The sequence below is a fragment of the Neomonachus schauinslandi genome, chromosome 15 (genome assembly GCF_002201575.2).
Source record: "Neomonachus schauinslandi chromosome 15, ASM220157v2, whole genome shotgun sequence".
NCBI lineage: Eukaryota > Metazoa > Chordata > Mammalia > Carnivora > Phocidae > Neomonachus > Neomonachus schauinslandi.
The window spans coordinates 45,025,582-45,046,711 of NC_058417.1; the positions used below are offsets into that span (position 1 = coordinate 45,025,582).

At 54.9% G+C, this 21,130-nt stretch overlaps 2 protein-coding genes across 3 annotated transcripts in view; one reads left to right on the forward strand and one right to left on the reverse strand.

The window, feature by feature from the left end:
• Nucleotides 1–15,562, forward strand: part of MAP3K3 (mitogen-activated protein kinase kinase kinase 3) — a 64,898-nt gene extending 49,336 nt beyond the window's left edge. For both annotated transcript variants that reach the window (XM_044921936.1, XM_021678402.2), the window contains 10 exons: nt 2,142–2,275; nt 5,726–5,799; nt 7,677–7,744; nt 7,956–8,048; nt 8,663–8,854; nt 9,411–9,559; nt 10,207–10,338; nt 10,767–10,896; nt 11,239–11,416; nt 12,747–15,562. In XM_044921936.1, the coding sequence (XP_044777871.1) occupies nt 2,142–2,275; nt 5,726–5,799; nt 7,677–7,744; nt 7,956–8,048; nt 8,663–8,854; nt 9,411–9,559; nt 10,207–10,338; nt 10,767–10,896; nt 11,239–11,416; nt 12,747–12,975 (1,379 nt within the window). In that variant the 3' untranslated portion in view covers nt 12,976–15,562. The remainder of the gene's footprint in view (nt 1–2,141; nt 2,276–5,725; nt 5,800–7,676; nt 7,745–7,955; nt 8,049–8,662; nt 8,855–9,410; nt 9,560–10,206; nt 10,339–10,766; nt 10,897–11,238; nt 11,417–12,746) is intronic.
• Nucleotides 15,563–17,103: 1,541 nt separating this feature from the next.
• Nucleotides 17,104–18,735, reverse strand: LIMD2 (LIM domain containing 2). Its single transcript, XM_021678403.2, has 4 exons — nt 18,547–18,735; nt 18,300–18,344; nt 18,079–18,218; nt 17,104–18,003 (listed from the first exon to the last, which is right to left on the reverse strand). The coding sequence occupies exons 1-4, from the start codon at nt 18,586–18,588 to the stop codon at nt 17,844–17,846; spliced, it is 387 nt and encodes a 128-aa protein (XP_021534078.1). The 5' UTR covers nt 18,589–18,735; the 3' UTR covers nt 17,104–17,843.
• Nucleotides 18,736–21,130: the final 2,395 nt, after the last annotated feature.

Consider the following 21,130-nt stretch of genomic DNA (forward strand, 5'->3'; position numbering starts at 1 on the left):
CTTCCGCAGGGTTTTTCTCCTTGCCGTAAATTCTTCTGTGATGCTGGATGAGACCAGGAACTATTTAGTAGTGGTGGCAACTTCAAAATCAAATGGGAATTTTGAAAGCTAAAACATCTAGGATGTTCTCAGGATCTCGTGGGATGAAATGTTGAGAAGCTCTGTTCTGCACAGCCTGGTCCAGTGTGAACACACTGAAAAATACTGGTTAAGATTTCCCATTGAGGAAGAAAAAAAAGAGTCGATTCCTCCCCCAATCTCATCTGTCCAGCAAGAGACAGCAGCGTTTAGAGAAAAAATAGTTGATGGCCAAAACAGCTATCTCTTTGTACTTGCAATGACCTGCACATTAACACTGACCCCAAACCCTAGAACTCCCTGCGGAGGGAACTTCCTGACTGCATCAGCTTCCTGACCGGAGTCTCCTATGAGAAGGGCTAGAATCTGAGAGCCAGTCTTCCAGCTCTGGGTGAGAGTTTTGCTCGGACTTTGCACTATGGGTTAAGGAGCTAGCAGAGAGCTGGCATGCCCTGGGAGGAGTACAGCCAGTCAGCAGCTTAAAGCCCGGGCTTTCTCCTTGTGTGTAGAACACCTTCATGCAGAGCTGTGGGCACTCTGAACACAGGACGACTACTTTGCTTTGTTGCTTCAGCTGCTGCTGCTGACGGGGCCCCTTGGCACAAATGGCCTCATGAGAATAGAGCAAGGTCCGTCTGGAATGCCAGGGAAGGACATCCCAGCGAGTTTGCCATCCCCACCAGGCCTACCTTCCAAGGCCTAGAATGAGTTGTCTTGCATAGTACTGTGGTTTGTGCTGTCTAGCTCACTGCTGTGTCTGTTGGCAAATAATGGGCGCATCAGTGAGTCTTGCGGTCCAGTATCCTGTCCTGTTAAGGTCCCTGTCTCATTTGTTCTCGACGGCTGTTGTGTGTCTCACTAGCCCCCAATTTCTGAATTGAAGATAAAAACAAAACTGAAAATGCTCTGGAGCAGTTCTGCCAACTCCTGGTTTTTCCATTTGCTTCCTCTGATAGCCATTGGTTTGGGGAGACTTCCCTTTCCTGCCCCAAGCTGTGGGCCTGTGCACAATAGCCCCTGGCCCATTGCCCATCAGATAACAAGGCTGGCTCTCTGCAGGCAGCAATGTGTATTGGAAAAAGTGAAAGTCTCTGGCTGGAAATAAAAGCTCAGAAAACCTTTGCTATTTTCCCCCAGCCCCTCCTGGGTCTGTAGTGCTGGCCTCATGTGAGCCAGTCCCATCTTACCTGTAAAACCAGGGGAGAGTTGAGTGGCAGCTGGTAAAGGAGAGAATGGGTGTCCAGAGCCTTGGATATTTTACCCCAAGGAGGCTTCACCTAGATACTCCATTTGACAGACTGAGAGCAGTTTATCTTGTCCGGGGATAGTTTGGATCGCTGGGACTTCATCAATAAGTAAGTTTTTCTTTCCTCTCTAATAAGTCCCTTAGAGGAGACATTTTGGGTTCATTGTAGGTCAAATGTGTAATACCTTTTCACTCCAGAGTATATTGGTCAGGGTTCAGGTGCACAGAGTAGAATCCTCTCTAACTAGATTCGGGAAGAAGAGATTTAGTGCTCATCCTGGCTTATAAAGTGATTGGAGAGAGAAACAGATTCTAGGTTAAGACACCACAGAGCTCCTCCCTCTTCTGTAACCAGGATGGTACCAGATTCAGAAGCACAGTGCCTCTCTGCTCTGGTCCGCACCACTACATAGGGATGACTGCTTCTGTGTCTTGACATCGGGAAAGCGGGAGGCCCGGTGTGGGGCATCGGGTAATTCCACAGCGGAAAAACCGGGGCTTCTACGACTGTGCCCAGCAGCAGCAGGAAGCCATCTAAACCTCGCACAAGTGCATCTGACTGGCTGCACCCAGGAATAATAGCTTTTAGCTGATTAACTTCTGAAGTATAGGAAGGCATACTAGAAGGGTAGAATGGATCTTGAGTCTAACCCATTGTATCTGCCACATAGGGTGAAGGAAACAAAGGGAATTCTGCTGAGTTCCTACCTGGTACCAGCCTCTGCAGCAGATGTTTGGTCTGACCTGGTCCCCTGTCTGCTGCTCTCAGCCACACATTCTGGGCTCTGTTGTAAAAGGTCTTGTTTCTGTGTTCTAGGCTCCCAGAACCCTGGCCGAAGCTCACCTCCCCCTGGCTACGTGCCTGAGCGGCAGCAACGCATTGCCCGGCAGGGGTCCTACACCAGCATCAACAGCGAGGGGGAGTTCATCCCAGAGACCAGCGAGCAGTGTGTGAGTACAGGCTTGGGGTGTGCCTCGGAGTGTGTCAGACCAAGGTTATAATGGGGCTTCTCAGGGGGCGTGGTGCAGAGCTGAGGGATTTGAACCCCATCTACTAGCTTCTTGTAAGCCAGGCCTGCCCCAATATGGATTATTCCTTTTTAGGGGCCAAATATTAATTCCTGCCATGAACAGTGTGTAAACTCCCCAGGCTCCTTGGTGTTGGATGAGCATTTGACACATTTTTCCTCTGCTGTGCTCCTCTCACGGGTCTCTCTGCAGAACACCACTCTGCTATTTGAATGCTTCCCTACAGCCTCCTGTGGTATCAGCAGAGTTTAACATATGACCAATCCTGAACTGACAGATTTTGTTTTTCATCAGCCATATTTTAGTTTTGCTGTTTCTTGATGAAAGGTAGGGGGTGTACCATATCCAAATTACACTGTAGAAATGGTTACTTTGTGTGAGCTATATTAGTTATCTGTTGCTACACAACAAATTACCACAAACTTAGCCGTTTAAAAACAGCATACATTTATTATTTTACAATTTCTCTGGGTAAGGAACCTAGGCATGATTTAACAGGGCCCTCCATTCGGGGTTACACAAGGCTACAGTCGAGTGTCAGCCAGGCTGCATTCCTTTCTGGAACTTGGGGTTCCCCTCTGAGCTTACGTGGTTGTTGGCAGTGATTATAGCACTGTGGTCCCTGTTTTCTTGCTGTCTGTTGGCCAGGGGCCACTCTGAGCTCCTAGAAGCCACATGGCTTTCAGCTTCTTGCCACATGGCTCTCTCACAACATGGCAGCTTCTTCAAGGCCAGAGGAGAATCTCTTGCTTCAGTCTGTAAAGATGGAGTCGTAAAATGTAGCATCATCATGGGGATGAATGTGCCACCTTCTTTGCCATAGTCTGTTGACTAGAAACAAGTTACAAGTTCTACCCATACTTTAGGGGAGGGGTTTATACAAAACTGTGACTCATTGTGGGGGCCACCTTAGAGTATGCCCACCACAATGGCTCACCCATTTTAATAGGTAACTTTTTTAACTAGTGACTCACTTGATGAAAATGGCATTTTGGCTTAGTGAACTCAGCAAGAGTGAGATCTCTGGCTTCATTCTGAAGTCTTTTCAGTGAGCTTGCTTTGGTTACATAAGAGAAAGATCCGCTCTTAGAAATTTTTAGGATTTGGTCTGGGAAGGGGAAGTTTCTTAAGAGCAAAGCATCCATTAGAAGGGCCAGCACCACCACATGAGGGATTTTACAGAAAACTGATCCTTGTAACTTTTCTTTCTCCTAAAACTGATTCTTAAAACTTTTCTTTCCTGGTGATAGCTAATCTGTATAAAGCATTATCCAAACTACATAGACTGTGAGAAGGCCTCTACACTGCTTCTCATTTCTGTAACTCCTGCTTTCCAGATAAATTTATGTTTAGAACAATGACCTGGGGTGATTTTAGTTAAGGATTCCCTTCTTGGGTATTTTACTGACCATCCTTTCTGTTTCCTCTAACCAGAGCACTTCTGGCCATCAGCTGTGTTAGAGGTGACTTGGATGTAAAATCTCAGAGATCGCAAATAGTTCATTGCCTTTGGTCTCTGTCCTTCCCCATGGCCCTATGTCCTGGTCCTTTTACATCTTTGCTTTACCTGCCTACCCCTGGAAGGTGTGGGAGTACTGGATTCCTAGTGAGGACAGACTTTTAGAAAGAGGCCAAAGAAGGAATGCCTAAGTCCTTCCCCTTAGCTGAAGTGAATTGTTCCTGGTAACCAGCCATTCAAGATAAATCCACTGTTAACAGAGACCAAAACAGTGTAGTATATATAGTGAAAGAATATTCAACTGGGACTTTCTTGAAAAGTGAAACTAAGATAGGTTTATTTGTTTTTTCTTTCATCAGATTAAGGTAATAGTTGCATCTGTTTGCTAATTTTTAGAATGAACAAAAGTATGATTCATGTTAATTTTTTTGGCTTAATTTTTCTTTTTTTTTTAAAAGATTTTATTTATTTATTTGACAGAGAGAGAGAGAGAGCGAGAGAGGGAACACAAGCAGGGGGAGTGGGAGAAGGAGAAGCAGGCTTCCCGCTGAGCAGGGAGCCCGATGTGGGACTCGATCCCAGGACCCCGGGATCACGACCCGAGCCGAAGGCAGTCGCTCAACCGACTGAGCCACCCAGGCGCCCAGTGGTATGGGTTCTTTGGTGAAACTATTTTACTAGTTATTTTACTTTTTTTTTTAGATTTTATTTATTTGTCAGAGAGAGAGAGAACAAGCGAGGAGTGGCAGGCAGGGGAGAAGCAGGCTCCCCACCGAGCAAGAGCCCGATACGGGACTTGATCCCAGGACCCTGGGATCATGATCTGAGCTAAGGCAGAGGCTTAACGACTGAGCCACCCAGGCGCCCCTTGGCTTAATTTTTCTAACAAAAATTTTGCTGACACAATGTAACCTCCTTTACTTCCCCTTTGACGGGTGCGACACTCTTATAAAGAGGGCCCTTTTTTACAGAGGGCTTCCCGAGATTCAGTGGATTTTCCAGAGGCCTCTCTTGAACCTTTGGTGTTCTTCCTCCTTCATCATGCCTGTAGTGTTATTTTATTTGTCCTTTCTTCTTCTGTTAACTGGTCTCGCTTTAAAATTATGGGCAAGATGGACCCTAGTATTAAGTAGGAAGGGATAATTTGAGTTGGAAACTAATTTTATGAAAGTTGTTAGTGAGTTTTCATAATTCTGGTTCCTGCTTCCCTCTGTAGTGTTTAACTTTGGATCTTAGACAATGAATACTCTGATAGGGGCTAACCTCCATAGGCAAAATGAAGGGAGATTGGTTGGAAAAAAAGCTAATCTGAAGGCTCTTTGTTACTGCATTTGACTAAGGGCTAGAGAAACATTTTAACTTACGTAGATACTTATGCCTCCATATGAGAACCAGGAATTAGGACATTTTTCATCTGTATCAGCTGCATAATACTAGTTTCATGACTTGAAACAATTCTCCTAACGTTCTTAGACCTGCCGTGGCTTATCTGTGGAACAAGAGCAATACTTGTCTCCGTAAGTTTTAAATTATGGAGTGTAAACAGAAGCATACAGTCCCACCCGTGCCATGCAAGCCTCCACAGGGTAGTACCAGCTTCAGTGCCAGGCCCCCAGTGTTCGTGAGCCAATAAAATGCCAACAAGAGAAGCAGCGTCTCTGCTCTGCTGTCCTGGCAGAGCTCCTTGGCATGCCGGCCAGGTGTTTTTCTCCCTCCTGGAACGCTGCCTTTCAAACTACGGGGGAAAACGGTACCTTCCTAACCATTCTTCCCACTGCACAAGCAGAGAAAGGGCACTTTCATATTTTGACAAAAAGGACCATTTGCTGGCCTTGGCTGGGCCATAAAGCCCTGAGTCACCTGGCTGGGGTTGGGACTGGGGCTGGGGTTTTATTGTATGACTTGCCTTGCAGATGTTGGATCCCCTGAGCAGTGCTGAAAATTCCTTGTCAGGAAGCTGCCAATCCTTGGACAGGTCAGCAGACAGGTATGGGACCGTGGCTGCTTTGGGGCCTAGTGTGTAGGCATGTTTGGGACTGATGGGCTGAGGAAACAGAATTAGCTAGTTATGTCTCTGATCTAGACGGTGGTGTGCAGGCCCAAGGTTAAAACATCATGCTTCTGAGAAAGAAACCTCTTTCTGGGATTCTTATTAGCCCTCTCCTTAATTTTTCAAATACCATGAGAATTTTATGTTTGTATAATTAGGTGAATGTAATAGTAGCTCATAATAGCAAGTCACATGTGTTAAATGCTTGCTCTGTTATCCCAAGCACTTTACATGTTTTGAGTTTCCATATAATACACGCTGCTCTTGTGCTCTTGGCCTCACTGCTATGATCTGGCCTGAGAAGTAGTGAACCCTCAGTGTTTTGGGGAAAAAATTGAATTATTACCTGTGGGTTTACTTTCTTTTTTTTTCTCCCAAGTGTTTCTGATGGAGTAAGAAACTGGGATAGAAAAACCAGAAAACAAAATATCCAGACTGCCTAGCTTACCACACTGTCTGCTTCGTGTGTAATCTTGTTCTCACACTTTGGGAGGGAAGAAGGCTGTCTTTTACATACCGAATGGTTCTGTGCAGCTGGTTCTCCTGTCAGCAAGGGTATGTTTGGAGTTGGCTTACGGCTGTGGTCAGAGGCTATGGAGCAGGTTTGGGGATTTTTTTTTTTTTCCTTTGTGTAACTGATTAATTGTTCACATGGGTACTGGCCAAATTTGTACTACATCTTTCCTAACAGACCTGAAAACTGATGAGCACTGTCTTCCCTCTAGAAGTCATAGAATACAGTCATAGTTACTTGTTGGTGCCTAATTCATAGCATCGCTTAGGGCTTGCTCTTCAACCAGGGGGGCAAGAAGGCCCAGGTAAAAGTGCCAGGAGTTGCTGCCACAAACTGAAGGCTCTGCCAGGACAGGGACCGACTCTGGCTTTGGACCATCTCCTAAGCTTTGTGGCCAAGCAGGGGTGGGGAGTGGGGTGGGCAGTAGGACAAGACCACAGAAGATCTAGTAGTTGTGAAGTAGGGGGCAGCCCCCGTGTCATTGCCTTGACCGTTTCTGACCCATGGCCCTCTCAAAAGGCACTCTCACATGTAAGGTCGAGGACCATTCCGGTGAATTCTAGGAAAGATAGCTGAGCATACCCACTTGATCCTTAGGTTTTGCCTTGGTCCCTCCAATGCCTTGTTTTCATTTCCTTGGGAGTAAAACCCAGTGACCTGCATTTACTCCCTTGAGGCCCGGCCTAACTTGAGCATAGGGCTTTCCTCTCCTCCTTATGGAATTTGGAGCCACATAGACCCCAGCTCCATCAAATAGAAGTCAAGTAGCTTCCCTTAATCTCTCCGTTCCTCAGTTTCCCTATCTCTAAAGTGGGATGGTGGTGCTTAGTCCGAAAGGAAGATGCTTGGTGTTGTTGCTGTTTTTATTACTGCCCTGGGCAAGGGATGTTTTGCAACTCTTCCCCTGTTACCAAGGTGGGAGGAAAGGGCAAGAAGGGAAAGTGGTGTGCCAAACTCCAAGGTGGAGCTTGCGAGGGCTGGAGGGTTCATTCTTACAGGTCCTGTCAGATTTGGGCCTCAGACTACTAAAGAGAAAGTAGGAGGCCGAACTCAGAAGAGGGCTGTTTCTCTCAAACTCTGCTTCCCTCCCAAACTGTGAGGAAAGATTACACACCAAGCAGGCATTGTGGTAAGCTAGGCAGTCTGGGTATTTTGGTTTCTGGTTTTTCTATCCTATATAATGATGCGGGACGGAGTTAGAAAAGAGAATCCATCTGGATATCCTTGCCTTCTGCCGTGGTGTGCAGCTTTTCGAAGTAGGCTGATGTCTACATTGTGATTTCGTTTTGTTTTTTTCCAGCCCATCCTTCCGGAAATCGAGAATGTCCCGAGCCCAGAGCTTCCCAGACAACAGACAGGAGTTCTCGGGTAAGTTCCCCAGAGCCTGGAAGAGCACTGCAGGGTGCCCGGATGGGACTGCAGGCATTCTGCTTTTGCTAGCCGAGGTGGGAAGCCGGGACTGTATTTTAATTCTCCTCAGCCTGCTGCTCTGAGGTCTCGGGTGACATAGGGGCTTAAATAGCTCACTCACATTGACCTACCCCGAAACCAGTGATTCCTCTATCTCTATCTTACCCAGATCGGGAAACTCAGCTGTATGACAAAGGGGTCAAAGGTGGAACCTACCCCCGGCGCTACCACGTGTCTGTGCACCACAAGGACTACAATGAGGGTGAGTGCACCTCTACCCTGCCCCCTGCTGGCTGCCTCAGAATGGACATGGGTAGAGCTTTCCCACCCAAAAGCCACTGCCAGGGGGTGGGCCCAGGCCCGCCAGACCGCATGTTTTCTTTATTCCTGAGGAGCTGTGCCCAGACTGGAGGCACTAGAGACCGAGGGGAGATGGGCAGAAGGATGGTGTCTGGAAACCAAGATGCTGCCACTGGGAAGGGAACACTGGTCTGAGTGTTCTTGGTCTGAGTCCTTAGCGTGCCCCATGGTGCCAGCTCTTCAGCGCCCTCTTCTGCCCCATGGCAGCAGACAGAAGGGAGCTTCCACAAAGGTTTAGGATTAGGATGCCAGGGAAGACAGACTTCAGCAGTGGATTGGCCTTGTGAGTGATGTGGTGCACGAGGGTTAGCCCTATGCCTTCCCTGTGGCCAGGGCTTCCTGAACAATCCGTGACTGCTTTGTAATTCCTGCTTTTGTCCTGATTCTAGGGTGCTTGGGACATTAGCCATTCTGGCATGGATTAGGTAAAAGGGCAGATGGGATGATGTGGTTTGCACATTTAGCCTCGTGGCCAGGGGGCTGACTTGCTCTATTCTGTCTCCTGCATCCCTTCAGGCAGAAGAACGTTTCCACGAATACGGCGTCATCAAGGCAACCTCTTTACCCTGGTGCCGTCTAGCCGCTCCCTGAGCACAAATGGCGAGAACATGGGTCTGGCAGTACAATACCTGGACCCGAGAGGGCGCCTGCGGAGTGCGGACAGCGAGAATGCCCTCTCTGTGCAGGAGAGGAATGTGCCGACCAAGTGTGAGGAGTGGGCCCTAGCCAGGAGACTGCCCAGGGGGTGCTCAGACAGTCAGCAGGGCAGGAGGCCAGAGCTCCCCTGGGGCTGTTCAGCTCAGCGGTAGGCTGCTCTGGCCCATCCTCACTACACTGGAAGAAGCTGTGGGTTGGCAGCAGATCCCCTGGACCTTAGGCCTCGCTCCACTGTTGTGTAGCAAGCCACTTCCCCTCTCTGGCCTTTAGTCTCTCTGTGTTTAAACAGAAGAGCAATCTCCTCAGTCCTTGCCATATTCAGATGTTTGGGGACTTAGGAAGTAAAGGTATTTGATCAATTCAGAGGAGGGTTTAACCATGACGGTAGCCAGTCATCTGCCTCTCAGGACTTGGACCTAACGGTCCCACTGATCAGGGCACTGAGCCTGCTCCAGAAGGGGGTGGAGATGCTGGGCTGAGAGATAGGACTGTGCTGGGTGAGGGGTTCTTGAGCCAGAGGTCCCATCACAGAGCCTCTGGAGACCAAGGCAAGATCTCAGTAAATAATGTGCCCAAGCTAATGCTCTTTCCTTCTGTTCTCCTGTAGCTCCTAGTGCCCCCATCAATTGGCGCCGTGGGAAGCTTCTGGGCCAGGGTGCCTTCGGCAGGGTCTATCTGTGCTATGACGTGGACACAGGACGTGAACTTGCTTCCAAGCAAGTCCAATTTGACCCAGACAGCCCTGAGACAAGCAAGGTACTGCCTTCCCCATGGTCTGGCCTCCAGTGTCCCCCTTAGCAGAAATTCCTGTCTTACTGCATAGATAAACTGCTCAAGAAGCTACACATTGCTCCCCCCATCATTCTTCTTCCCATGCTCCCTTGCTTTCCACCCTGGCCATGGCCATGGGGTAAAGGGACTGTGGTCCAAAGAGCATCAGACCCCCTGGGGGAGGGATTGGGTATGAGGAACTGAGTTGATGCCAAAGTACCAAACCACCCGAACTGAGAGGCCAGCGCCACAAAGAACAGTACCTGCCCACTCTCACCAAACAGTTGCCTCTCAGCCCTTGGTCCAGGAAGGAGCTTATCTTTGGAATTCAACTTTGGGTGTGGCCTACACTCCAATCTGAGCTGACAAATGCAGCAGTTACCTTAACTAAGCATCTACACCCCTTCTCCCACCCCACTGTCTGCCTTCTTCCAGCATGGGAGTGCCACTGTCCCATGGGTCACCCCGCATTGTGTCCAAGGGCCAGACAGTTAAGAGAGCCCCCCTTTGCTCCAGTTCCCTAGGCAGACAGACCCCCCCCTGAGGTCACTTATTAGGGCAAACTGAACTGATCCCAGGTGGGCAGAAGCGGGGCCCTGCAAGCCAAGGTGACCACTGGGCCCCTCCCCTAGGAGGTGAGTGCCCTGGAGTGTGAGATCCAGTTGCTGAAGAATTTGCAGCATGAGCGCATAGTGCAGTACTACGGCTGTCTACGGGACCGTGCAGAGAAGACTCTGACCATCTTCATGGAGTACATGCCAGGGGTACGTGCTCCCCAGAGGGCCAGACCTGGGCTGTGGGCTCTGGAGGAGGTGTCCCTTGGACATGCTTCTGATCACTTGAGATGCCAGAGGTGATGCTCAAAGTCAGGAGGGCCCTGCATCTGGCCATGGTGATGGTGTGGGACGTGAAGCGTCCCAGGCCACCCTGACCCGAGGCTTACAGGGTGGTTGCACTGTCCAGTAAGGACCGCCTATACCTGGAGCAGAGGGGCCTCCCTTCTGGATTTAGATCATACGTTGCTTAAGGAAACTGTTCTCCAAGCTGCCCAGTAGCCCCCAGCAAAGCCAGGGGCACCGCTCACCGGGGTTGGCCGAATCACTCCTTTGTTGCCATGCTGGGGGCTGGAAATAACCTTGCCCCCCTCCCTCCCCTTCCCTGAGCTGACTCCCTCTGACTCCTGTGGCTGTAGGGCTCAGTGAAAGACCAGTTGAAGGCTTACGGAGCTCTGACAGAGAGCGTGACCCGCAAATACACCCGGCAGATCCTGGAGGGCATGTCCTACCTGCACAGCAACATGATCGTTCACCGAGACATCAAGGGTGAGCAGGCACAGGCTGTGAGGTCCCCAAGACCTGGTCACTTAACCATTCTGAATTTTCTGGAAAGTGAGACCCTAATTGCTTCCTTGGGGGATTGGTCTAGATTGGTTGAGCAATTTGGGAAACTACCTGTACGGTGCTGTGCAGCTAGATGTTGGCCATGGTGATGCTCATTTCATGCTATAGGGTGGAGCCAGTAGCACTCTGTGCACGTCATGTCTTATTCGTGGTAGTCTCCGTCCTCCCCAGCAGCCCCGTGACCTGGGAGGGAGGGGAAGAGGGTGGATGGTAGAAAATGCCCCGAGGGCCCAGGGTGGCAGCCTCTGCCCTTTCATGCCTTAGGAGCCAACATCCTCCGAGACTCTGCTGGGAATGTGAAGCTGGGGGACTTTGGGGCCAGCAAGCGCCTGCAGACCATCTGCATGTCCGGCACAGGCATGCGCTCGGTCACTGGCACGCCCTACTGGATGAGTCCTGAGGTGATCAGCGGCGAGGGCTACGGGAGGAAGGCAGATGTGTGGTGAGTGCTGGGGACATGCTGGGATGGCATCTCCATGTCTGGGCTGTCGTGACTCTAACTTAGAAATGAGCTGTGGGGGCTTTGCGGTGTGGTGGGAGGAAGAGGAGACTCAGCTCTTGGCAGCCAGGCCAGGAGCCAGGCCGGGACGTCGGTACCCGCCCCAGCACATACGCAGGTGCATTGCGTTTTAACCCCAACAGCACCTATCTGCTGTTGATGAGAACTCGGGGCATGGAAAACACCACTAGTGTTTGCTAACTTCCTGACAGAAGTAGCACCAGTCTGAAGGCCTGGGTCAGTCTCTAAATCGTAGCAGGCTTCTTCCTCTCCTAGCGTTCAGATGGCTTGCGTTTGCTCTACCTCCCTTCTTGTGCATCCTCTGATGCACCCCTCTGAAAGGGCCTGGAAGTTGTGAGAGCATCTCTTCCCCTCAGAACGGTATTGTGGTGGGCGAGTAATGGTTCCCCAAAGATGCCCAAATACTAACCCCATGCCCTGTTAATGTTTCCTTACGTGGCAGCAGGGCCTTTGCAGATATGCTTAATATAAGGATTTTGAGATGGGGAGCTTATCCTGGATCATCCAGGTGGGCTCAGTATAATTGCAAGGGTCCTTTTTTTTTTTTTTTTTAAAGATTTTATTTATTTATTTGAGAGAGAGAGAATGAGAGACAGAGAGCATGAGAGGGAGGAGGGTCAGAGGGAGAAGCAGACTCCCCGCTGAGCAGGGAGCCCGATGCGGGACTCGATCCCGGGACTCCAGGATCATGACCTGAGCCGAAGGCAGTCGCTTAACCAACTGAGCCACCCAGGCGCCCCAATTGCAAGGGTCCTTACAAAAGGCAGATACAGCAGGTGAGAGTGGGTAGCAAGAGATGGGACAGTAGAAGCAAGAGACTGGAGTGGTGTAAGGAGGGGCCGTGAACCAAGGAGTGCTGGCAGCCTCTAGAAGCAGAGCCTCCAGAAGGAACCATCCCTGCTGACCCATTGACTTTAGCCCATTGAGACTAGTTCTAGACTTCTGACCTCCAGAATAAATTTTTGTTAGTCTTACGCTCATGGTAATTTGTTACAGTGGCAATAGGAAACTGACACAGTTATCTCCGAGTTCTTTCTGTCCATGCTAAGGGATCTCTTCCCCAATCTTAAGACTCACCCTAGTGGGTGTAGGTTGATGAAGCCCTCGCAGATGAGGCCTTGGGGACCCTCTACAGAGGTGTCAACCCTCAGCTTGCCCCGTCCTGCCTCAGGGTATTCTGAGAAAGGCACCTCCTTTCATGATGGTGGGCAGGTCAGGGAGCCTGGGGTGACATGGGATTCTGTCTCTCCAGGAGCCTGGGCTGTACCGTGGTAGAGATGCTGACAGAGAAACCACCTTGGGCAGAGTATGAAGCCATGGCTGCCATTTTCAAGATTGCCACCCAGCCCACCAATCCTCAGCTGCCCTCCCACATCTCTGAGCACGGCCGGGACTTCCTGAGGCGCATTTTTGTGGAGGCCCGCCAGAGACCTTCGGCCGAGGAGCTGCTCACACACCACTTTGCACAGCTCGCGTACTGAGCTCCCTAGGCTCACTGCCGCCAGCCTCCCCTGCTGCACAGGCAAGGGGCTGCCGTGCGGCTCCGCAAAGTTGCTGCTTCTCCTGGGCAACGCTGTGGACCATGGAGCTGCAGTCCAGCCAGCGTTCGTCTGTGCCCCGTCCACCACTGGGGCTCAGAGCCAGGGCGGGGTGGCTGCAGCCTCAAGGACTGGGAGCCCCCAGCCTGCCAGACCCGAGAGCTCCAGCATCCTAAGCTCCTCGTGGAGGGGAAGGGGCTAGGAACAGTATGCAAAGCGCTGAGGGCCTTACCCTCAGGCTGTGTCCTGACACTGCAGTCAGCGCCAAAGCCCCACGGGTGTGGGGGCACAGGACTGACACGAGGGTCTGCTTAGTGTTACTTTCATTCAGAGTGTTATTTTGTTTCTCCTCCCATGTCTGGAGACCACCAGGGCATCTCTGGGCTGGATGAGCCCCCCCCAAGCCTGAGGTAAAGCCCAGCATCCCACAGCCAATGGAAGGCAGAGGCTGGGGCTGCGCTCTCCCCGGAGCCCCCAGGTCAGCTTTGCCAGTCCCTGTCCTTTACCAAAGATGAATGAAGCAAATGTTATGCTGCCTTATTCAGGGAAGGAGGAGCCCATCCTGCCTGCCCCCATGACCCTGCACCCCCCACCCCCCAGCAGGGGCCTGAGATGTGGAACTTCCCCCACTTGGGGCAGGGGAGACCCAGTTTTGTCAATGCAATTGTCTCTGTTTTACAAGTTGGAGTCACTCTTATGCTGTACCCAGTGTCTAAACTGGAGACTGTGTGCCCTTGGGCTCTGAGTATCCCTGTTGTGGGCTTGGGCCTTGGGCTGGATTGGAAAGAGCTGAAGGTAATGGCCTTTGTGTTCCTGACCTGGCACCTTTTCCCCCACTGGAGCAGAAAGGAAGATGGACATCGTGGTGAGGGCATCTGACCCAGCTGGCTGCCCAGACGCCTGGGCAGGCTCTTCTGGATAGCCAGGGAAGTTGGATCAGGCTGTCTGTGAGTCATGACCCTGCTGGGCCAGAGCCCTCTCCGTCTGGTAGAAGGGAGAGCCCATGTGATGTCACCAACTGTGTCCCAAACTACCATCTCTGTTCCTTCTTGGCCAGCCTTGCCCATGCCCATGAGGTCTCAGCCTCTCTCCCTTCTTTGAGGAGGAATGGTAGCAGGGGTCGCGGAGCCAGTGTCTCCAAGCAGCTTAGAGTTGGCCTTATTTACCTCAGCCTGGGCGCTGGTCCTTTCTTCCGGCCCCTCCCCTCCAAAATGTGCCTATTGCTAGAGCTCCTCCCGCCCAACACCCAGTTTCCTTGGGAGTTGTCATTAAAGGAACAACAACAACAACAACAAAGCCAGTGCCCAGGGATGGGGCCTCTCCGGGGAGCTGGGGATCAGCGCCAGGCAGCTGCTCATTGCCAGCCATGCCCACTTCCCCACGGGCACCAGAACAAGCCAAAGCCTTCGTTGTATGTTGACGATGCACTTTTATGAATGTAGTTTCTATCGCTGTTTTTAGCCTTTTCACATCATGTAATGTGAGGCCTTGTACTTGTTAATTTATATCTCAGATCATATTTGATGGTTTTTATATATATCAATTCTAGATTGTTACAGGTGATGGACGGACGCCTCAAGAGAGAGAAGAGAAAATGAAAGCAGCTGGTTTTGCAGGAATGTGTGTTGCACGGTGCCAGTTGGGCCTGGGCCCCTCTGTTTCCATCCTTTCCCCCCAGGGGCCTCTGTCAGGCACCCCCAGCTCAGCCCTCTGAAGACAGTGAGCACGAGCTCCTGTCTCCACCTTGTCCCTAGCCCAGGGTGGGGACTGGCCCCTCAACTTGACCAAAGCCGCCACGTGGCAGCTCGGCCTCTCCACACCCCCATCCTGATGGCTGTAGTACTCTTCGTGGGCCCACACCCCCGTCCCCAGTCCCTGTTCCCCAAGAGGAAACAGAGCACGGTGCCAGTGCCAAGACGACTCTGTGTGTCCCAGCTTCAGGCTCTCACAGAGCCCCACCTCCTGGGGTCTTACCTCACAGGGAATGGGTTCTAAAAGTGAATTTGCAAAGAGGCCAACAAACGCTGCACTCCAAAAAAATAAAAGACCCTGTTTTTTGTTTTGTTTTGTTTTTTTGTTTTTTGTTTTTTTTGTGTGCCAAAAACTGTGGACATGCTGGCTCAGCATCCTCAGGACCAAGCTGTCGCTTAATTTTAATTTATTGTCTTTATATTAAATAACCCAGATGACAAGTTGTGGGCCTAGGACAGCCTGGGCCTGAAGATTCTGAAAGGCAGTCCCCTGGAAGCCCCAGGCTTGCTGTGGGAAGGGCCATGCTGCCATTTGCTCATCATTCCGTGGGCTACGTCGGCCTTGGCCAAACCTACATGGAGAGGCCAGGACTGGGGACAGTCCACACTCCATCGCCCTCCTGCCCCTCCTTTCCACCTCAGCTCTGTGTCTGTGTCTGAATTGTGGATCGTGCAGAAGAACCTGCAGCCATAGTTATTTGACTATATCTCGACCGAGGGCTTGCAGTGCAAAGCCAGGCCAGTGTCGCGCATTACTTACAATAAAAGGGATCATTTATACCCAAGGGGTCCTGTGGCAATGCTTTTGGTTGGGGAGTGGAGAGAGCAGGTGTTTGCTCGGGAGGAGCCAGGTATGGTGCCTGGTAACCAGCTTGGGTCCCTCAGCAGAGAACTTGAAATGACTCCAAGAGGGGTCCTAGGATGGGCTGACTTGGTTGTTACCACTGCAGGCTCAGAGCTGGCTCCCCTCCCTCCCCACTTCCGGGAGCTCTGCTGAGGGTGCTTCTATCAGGGCTGATTATCAAGGTGGTACTGTCAGCCCCCGTGACCCAAGTGTCACCAGTGGCTGGGGTCCCAGAACTTCATGGCATCTAGTAGTCTTCCAGGTGCAGGCAAGTATCCCCTTGAGCCATATTCTGCTGTTATCTCCCTGCTGGTCTGTCTGCTGGTGGTGCTTAGCTCAGAGCCCGGAGAGACCATCCTTGTCCCCATCTGAGGCCTCCAGTGCAGAATTTGGGCCTGCTTTGAATGAGGCTCTCGGCTCTCCTCGTGCTGATGACCCAGTGCCATCTCTGCTGAGTCTTAGCTCTGCTGCTTCAGGGGGCAGTGTCTACCTCAACACAGCACAGTGGCCCATATGCCACCAGAGTTTGAGCACCTGCTCCCTACCCTGTCCTGTGGGCATGGCGTCACTTAGGAACTTAAGGTATTGTATGGGGTGCAGTGGTAGCAAACCCCCAGGAGTTGGCCCTCTTGCTCCACCAGGTCATATAGTCCACGGGCAGTTTGAGGGAAATCAGGACAGTTGGGTCTGGGACAGACATCCCAGACTTCCTGCCAGTAATCTGCTGGGCATGGGGAGGTATCTCAGGTCACCCAAGTTGGCCATATTTGCCCTGCTGTAAACTTGTCCCTCAGAGGAGCAGATAAGCTGTTTCTCCTTGGAATACCTGGGATGGTGACCATGGCTGCCCCACTCCCCAGAGCTTGAAAAAGCAAGGGGAAGATGACAGATGGGGAAGGACATGGCGAACTAGAGAACCTTCAACAGCACTTGCTGAATCTGCTGGTTTCCACCACCCTTTGCTGATTTCCAGGGCAAAGGGGGTCCAGACAAGGACCCGGCAGAAGGGTTCTGCTTTGCAGTATACCGAAGTGCAGTGAGGTCAGGCTCCATCACCTACTGATGGCCTGACCCTCTCTCTCTTTTTTTTTTTCTAAAGTAGGTTCCACACTCAATGTGGGGTTTGAACTCACAACCCTGAGATCGAGTTGCATCCTCTATTGACTGAGCCAGCCATCCTGACCCTTTCTTAACCGACACAAGGCTGAGAAGCAAAGTGGAGTTTCAGTTCTAAAACCACTCTGGGTATGACAGCATGGAGGCCTGGCTGTTGAAAAGGGAGCATCCCCTCTTTTTCTCAGGCTGGTGTCATTTCCCTGGCACCTATCACCAGCCCCATCCCCCACCCCAATCAAGGCCAGGAGTGCTCTGGGTTGACCATGTCCCCTGTCACCTCTGCATGAGAAGTCTGCATCCTTCCTGCCACAAAGAACACCCCGCCCCAGCCCCATCAGGCCACATAATACAGAGTCAGAATCTGTTAAAACATGTTTAAAACAGGGTTGATCACAACAGTCAGAACCGGCAGCAACAGGGGAGAAGAGGAGAGGAGCGTGGCCCACACCAGCCCCCAGCCAGTCTCTGTGGCTCTCAGCCTGGCGGGTGCTTGAGCTTCCGCTTCTTGACTCCGGTGGTGCAAGATGGGTCCCAAGCCCCACTGGGCATGCCCTGCCTCGCCTTTCAGGGGAGGGCAGGGCTAATCCACTCCCCCCGCCCAGGGCCTTGGTGGGCATTCTGTGAGGCCCAGCGAGGGCACGCTGGCTCTCCTTCCTCCGGTCTCCATGGCTCAGGACCAGGCTAAGGGCAGAGGTAGATGGAGAGAAAAGGGGTCCCCAGAGGGCCCCAGGTGGCAGTGAGGGAGCTTGGGACCCTGAGGGGGCATGGTGACTCCTTGCTGGAGAAAAGGCACCTAGATAGGGAAGCTGGGCTTGGGGGCCTCCCAGGCGGCCAGGGGGTGAGGTGGGGTAGGCTGAAAGAAGTAGGAAGCAGGGTGGTGAGCAAACCCCAATCCTGGTTCCCAAACCACCCCCCCCCCAGGGAGAATGAAGGAATCCTGGAGCAGAGCCCTGCCCCCCTAATCCTCTGCCTGAGCAAGATGGCCTTATCCCTGTCCCACCCTGCCCCCCAACCCAAGCCCAGGTCCAATCTCTTTCCCACCCTTCCCACTGCCCCTCTCCAGGCCGCCTTCTACAGAGACAGTGGACGGCAGAGGGGCCTCAGGCGGTCTTCGTGCCGGAGTCCACCTCCTTGTGGGCCCAGAGCTCCTTATGCTGCTTCCGGCCGAAGCCCTCATCGTAGTTGCCTTTGCTCTTAAACAGCTGCTGAAAGTGGGGTTTGCAGTAAAATTCCCCGTGCAGTGCCGCGTAGCTGCCCAGGCTGCAGAAGCAGAACAACTGTGGTCAGGTCAGGTCAGGGCTAGCAGGCGAGGGCAGGGGCAGGGCAAAGGCGCACCTCAGCTTGGTGTGACAGTGCTTGCAACAGAAGCAAGAGTTGTGGAAAATGAGCTTGTCGGCCACCAGCCGCTCCATGGGGTACACGGTCTTCTGGCAGGCGGCACAGCTCTCCTTCACCTGGGCCCGAAGGCTGAAGGACTGTGCCGGGGAGAGAGTCAGCCAGGGGCCTGGCCCATGCCCGTCCCTTGTCCCCCCAACACTCCAGTCTCGGGGCCCTACCTTGGAGCGCTGGACAGTGCTGCTGCCACCGCTGCCCTTGGCTTCCTAAGGGAGAGGGCCAGTCAGGGCCGGGTCAGAGGGATGCCCCCAGACCATTGCTGCCGTCACCAGCCCAGATCCCAGGGCCGGGGCGGGGCGGGGGGGGGGGGGCGGGGGCCAAGGGTGGCAAATCTGCCGCCCCTCACCCCTTCACCCCCAGGCCCGATGCCTGCGGGAGAGGAGCCCTCCCGCCCCGCTGATCACCTACATGAGAGGGGGTGGCCTGGGCGGCTTCTGCAGCCTGGAACATGGCTCGGTGGGGTGATGGAGGCCCCAGGTGGAGACGCGGCACCCGCTGGGTTCTGCAAGGGGAAGTCGGTCGGTCGGGCCCCACAAGCGCTTCCACAGCCTGCAGGGTGGGGTGGGAGTGTTTACAGGCAGGGGGCTAGGGGGCTGCGGTTGGGACTTTCCCTAAGTCATTTCCTGTTGCTCCGGGTCTTGCCACTTCCGCCCCTCCCCCTTCGCCCGCCCGCCCCCCTCGCTGCTCCCCAAGGGACAGGGGTCCCTGAGTGGAACCATGTGTCGGGGAAAGGACAGAGTTAGCCGGGAGCGGCCGGGGGAGGGGGCGCCGCGCAGCCGCCGTGAGCGCCCCGCGGCCCGGGACCCCGCCTGGATGAGGGGAGGTCAGGGGCGGGCAGGGCGGGCCGGGCGGGGCCTCGGTGAGAATCCGCTGGCCCCGCCTGACCCCGGCCCGACGCTGCCGAGGCCGCGGGAGCCCACCCCCCACCCCGCCCCCAGCTCGGCCGGCCCAGTCCCTGGACAGCGCTCCCGGGCTGCGCCGCCCGCCCCGCCCGGCCGAGCCACGGCCCGCACGCCCCGCTTCTCCGCCCCGGGGCCCGCGAGGACGGGACCCCAGACCCGGGACCCCCGCCGACACAGCCAGGGGGATTCGGCTCCGTCCCCGCTGGGAGGCCCGCCCGGGAGGGCGGCCGCTGGCCTCGGGGCCCCTGGCGAGAGCGACGGGCGGAGGCGCTGAGCGTCGGGACCCCGCGGGCGGCGGCCCTCGCGCCCGCACCCCCACCTCGGCGCCCGGGTGTGTGAGACGGATGCAGGCTCCCTCCCCGGCCCGCCCGCGGGTCTCACCGGGGCCCCGGCCTGGGCCGCGGGGCGGGGGGTCGTTCTCCGGGGGGACGCCTCGGGTGCGAGGAGGGCGCGGGCGCGAGCTGCCGCCGCTGCCAGTGGTCCCCGAGCGGCCGCCGCCGCCACCGCCTTATCGCGGCGCCGCCCCCGCCGGCCCCCGCCCCGCGCCCGCCCATTGGCTCCGCCGCGCCCGGAGCCGCCTCCGGGGCCCCGGCGCCGCCGCCGACCCCCTCTGCGCTTTGTCTTTCCCTCGCTCTCCGTCACTTGCCTTTGTCTGCCCCCCGCCCCGACCCCGCGCTCCGGGCACTCGCACCATCCCCGCGGGCCCCGCGCTCGCCGGCCTCGGGAAGCCGGCAGCCCTGTCGGCCCGCTCGGGACCGAGGCAGGGACCGGGGCGGGAGGGTACCGCACGCTTCAGGGCGAGGACGAGTTCAGGTTGAGACCCCTAGGGTCCCGGGACAAATGGCGCTCCCGGCGACGCCCCTGCGGCGGGAAAGGATCAGCGGGGTGCTCCTGGGCCTTTCGCTGCCTCAGTTTCCCTCGGTTGGCCCTCGTGCCCGCCCGGCGCTCCGTGGGCCCTGCGGTTTGACAGACCCCGCGGGGGCGGCAGCGTCCGGGATCCCACGCCCCCTCCGGCCGCGGAGTCCTCCCGCCGCCAGAGGCCGCCCCCGCTCGGCCGCGGGAGGAAGGAGGCAGCGGCGGCCGGCACGCGGTCTCGCCACGCGAGGCTGCGAGGCACGGCGTCCCCGTGTTCTGTCCCCTCGGGCCGCCGGCTCACCGCGCGCCGGTCTGCAAGAGGGCTCCGGCGGGACCACCACCCCTCGGCGCCTTCTCCTGCGACCCCATAGACAAGGGTCCCGGGAGGCTCCGAAGCCCGCCGTCCTAAAGCGCTTCTGTGGCCGGTCTTTGTGGCCTTAGTCACCCCCCCCGCCCCCGGTTCCTGCGGGCGGGCACTGCTGCCTTTGAGAAATTGAGGGTACTCCCTTCGGGGAAAGAGATTGCCATCCTTCAAACAAGCAAATCTCGGCGCACCCTAACCCAACTTAACACAGGGAGACAGGCCTGAAGAGCCGAAGTGCCTGGTTCCAAAGAACAAAGCTAGAGCAGCAGGGCTGGCGCCAGAAGCCAAGAAGCCCCCTGCCCCCGGCTCCTTCCTCCCGGCCCCTCTGGGCCAGCGGCTGCCCTGGCCCCAGCACAGCGCACGACAGGTGGACAGTCGGAGGCGCACGGGACGCAGGTGACCGGCACCCACTGGCGGGGGTAGAGCCCCAGCTGCGCTGCGCACGTGGGGCGGCGGCTTCCCGGCGGCACCTCCGCTGGGGGCCCGGGCCTGGTCAGCTGCAGGGACTGCTGGGCTCTGCCTGACGTCTGGCTGGAAGCCGGGCCGCCAAACACAGCCCTGAACAGAGGGGGCTCCCACACTGGGGCAGGACTAGAACTAGTGGCTCCAGAGTACGGCCCACACACGTGTCAGGGAGCAGAACAAGTCCCCGTGCCTGGCGGCGGAGGGAGGCAGCGAGGCGGCAGGCTGCCCCGGCCCCCGGCTCTGTGCCCTCGGCTCCGGAGGGCGCGCACGCTGCGCTGTGCTTTTTCTCTCCGCAGCCTCCTGCCCCTCTCCAGAGGAAGATCTATGTTTGGGTGGGGGTGCAGGCCCAGGACTCCCTCTGCGGGGGGGGGGGGGGGGGGGGGGGGGGGGGGGGGGGGGTGGGGGG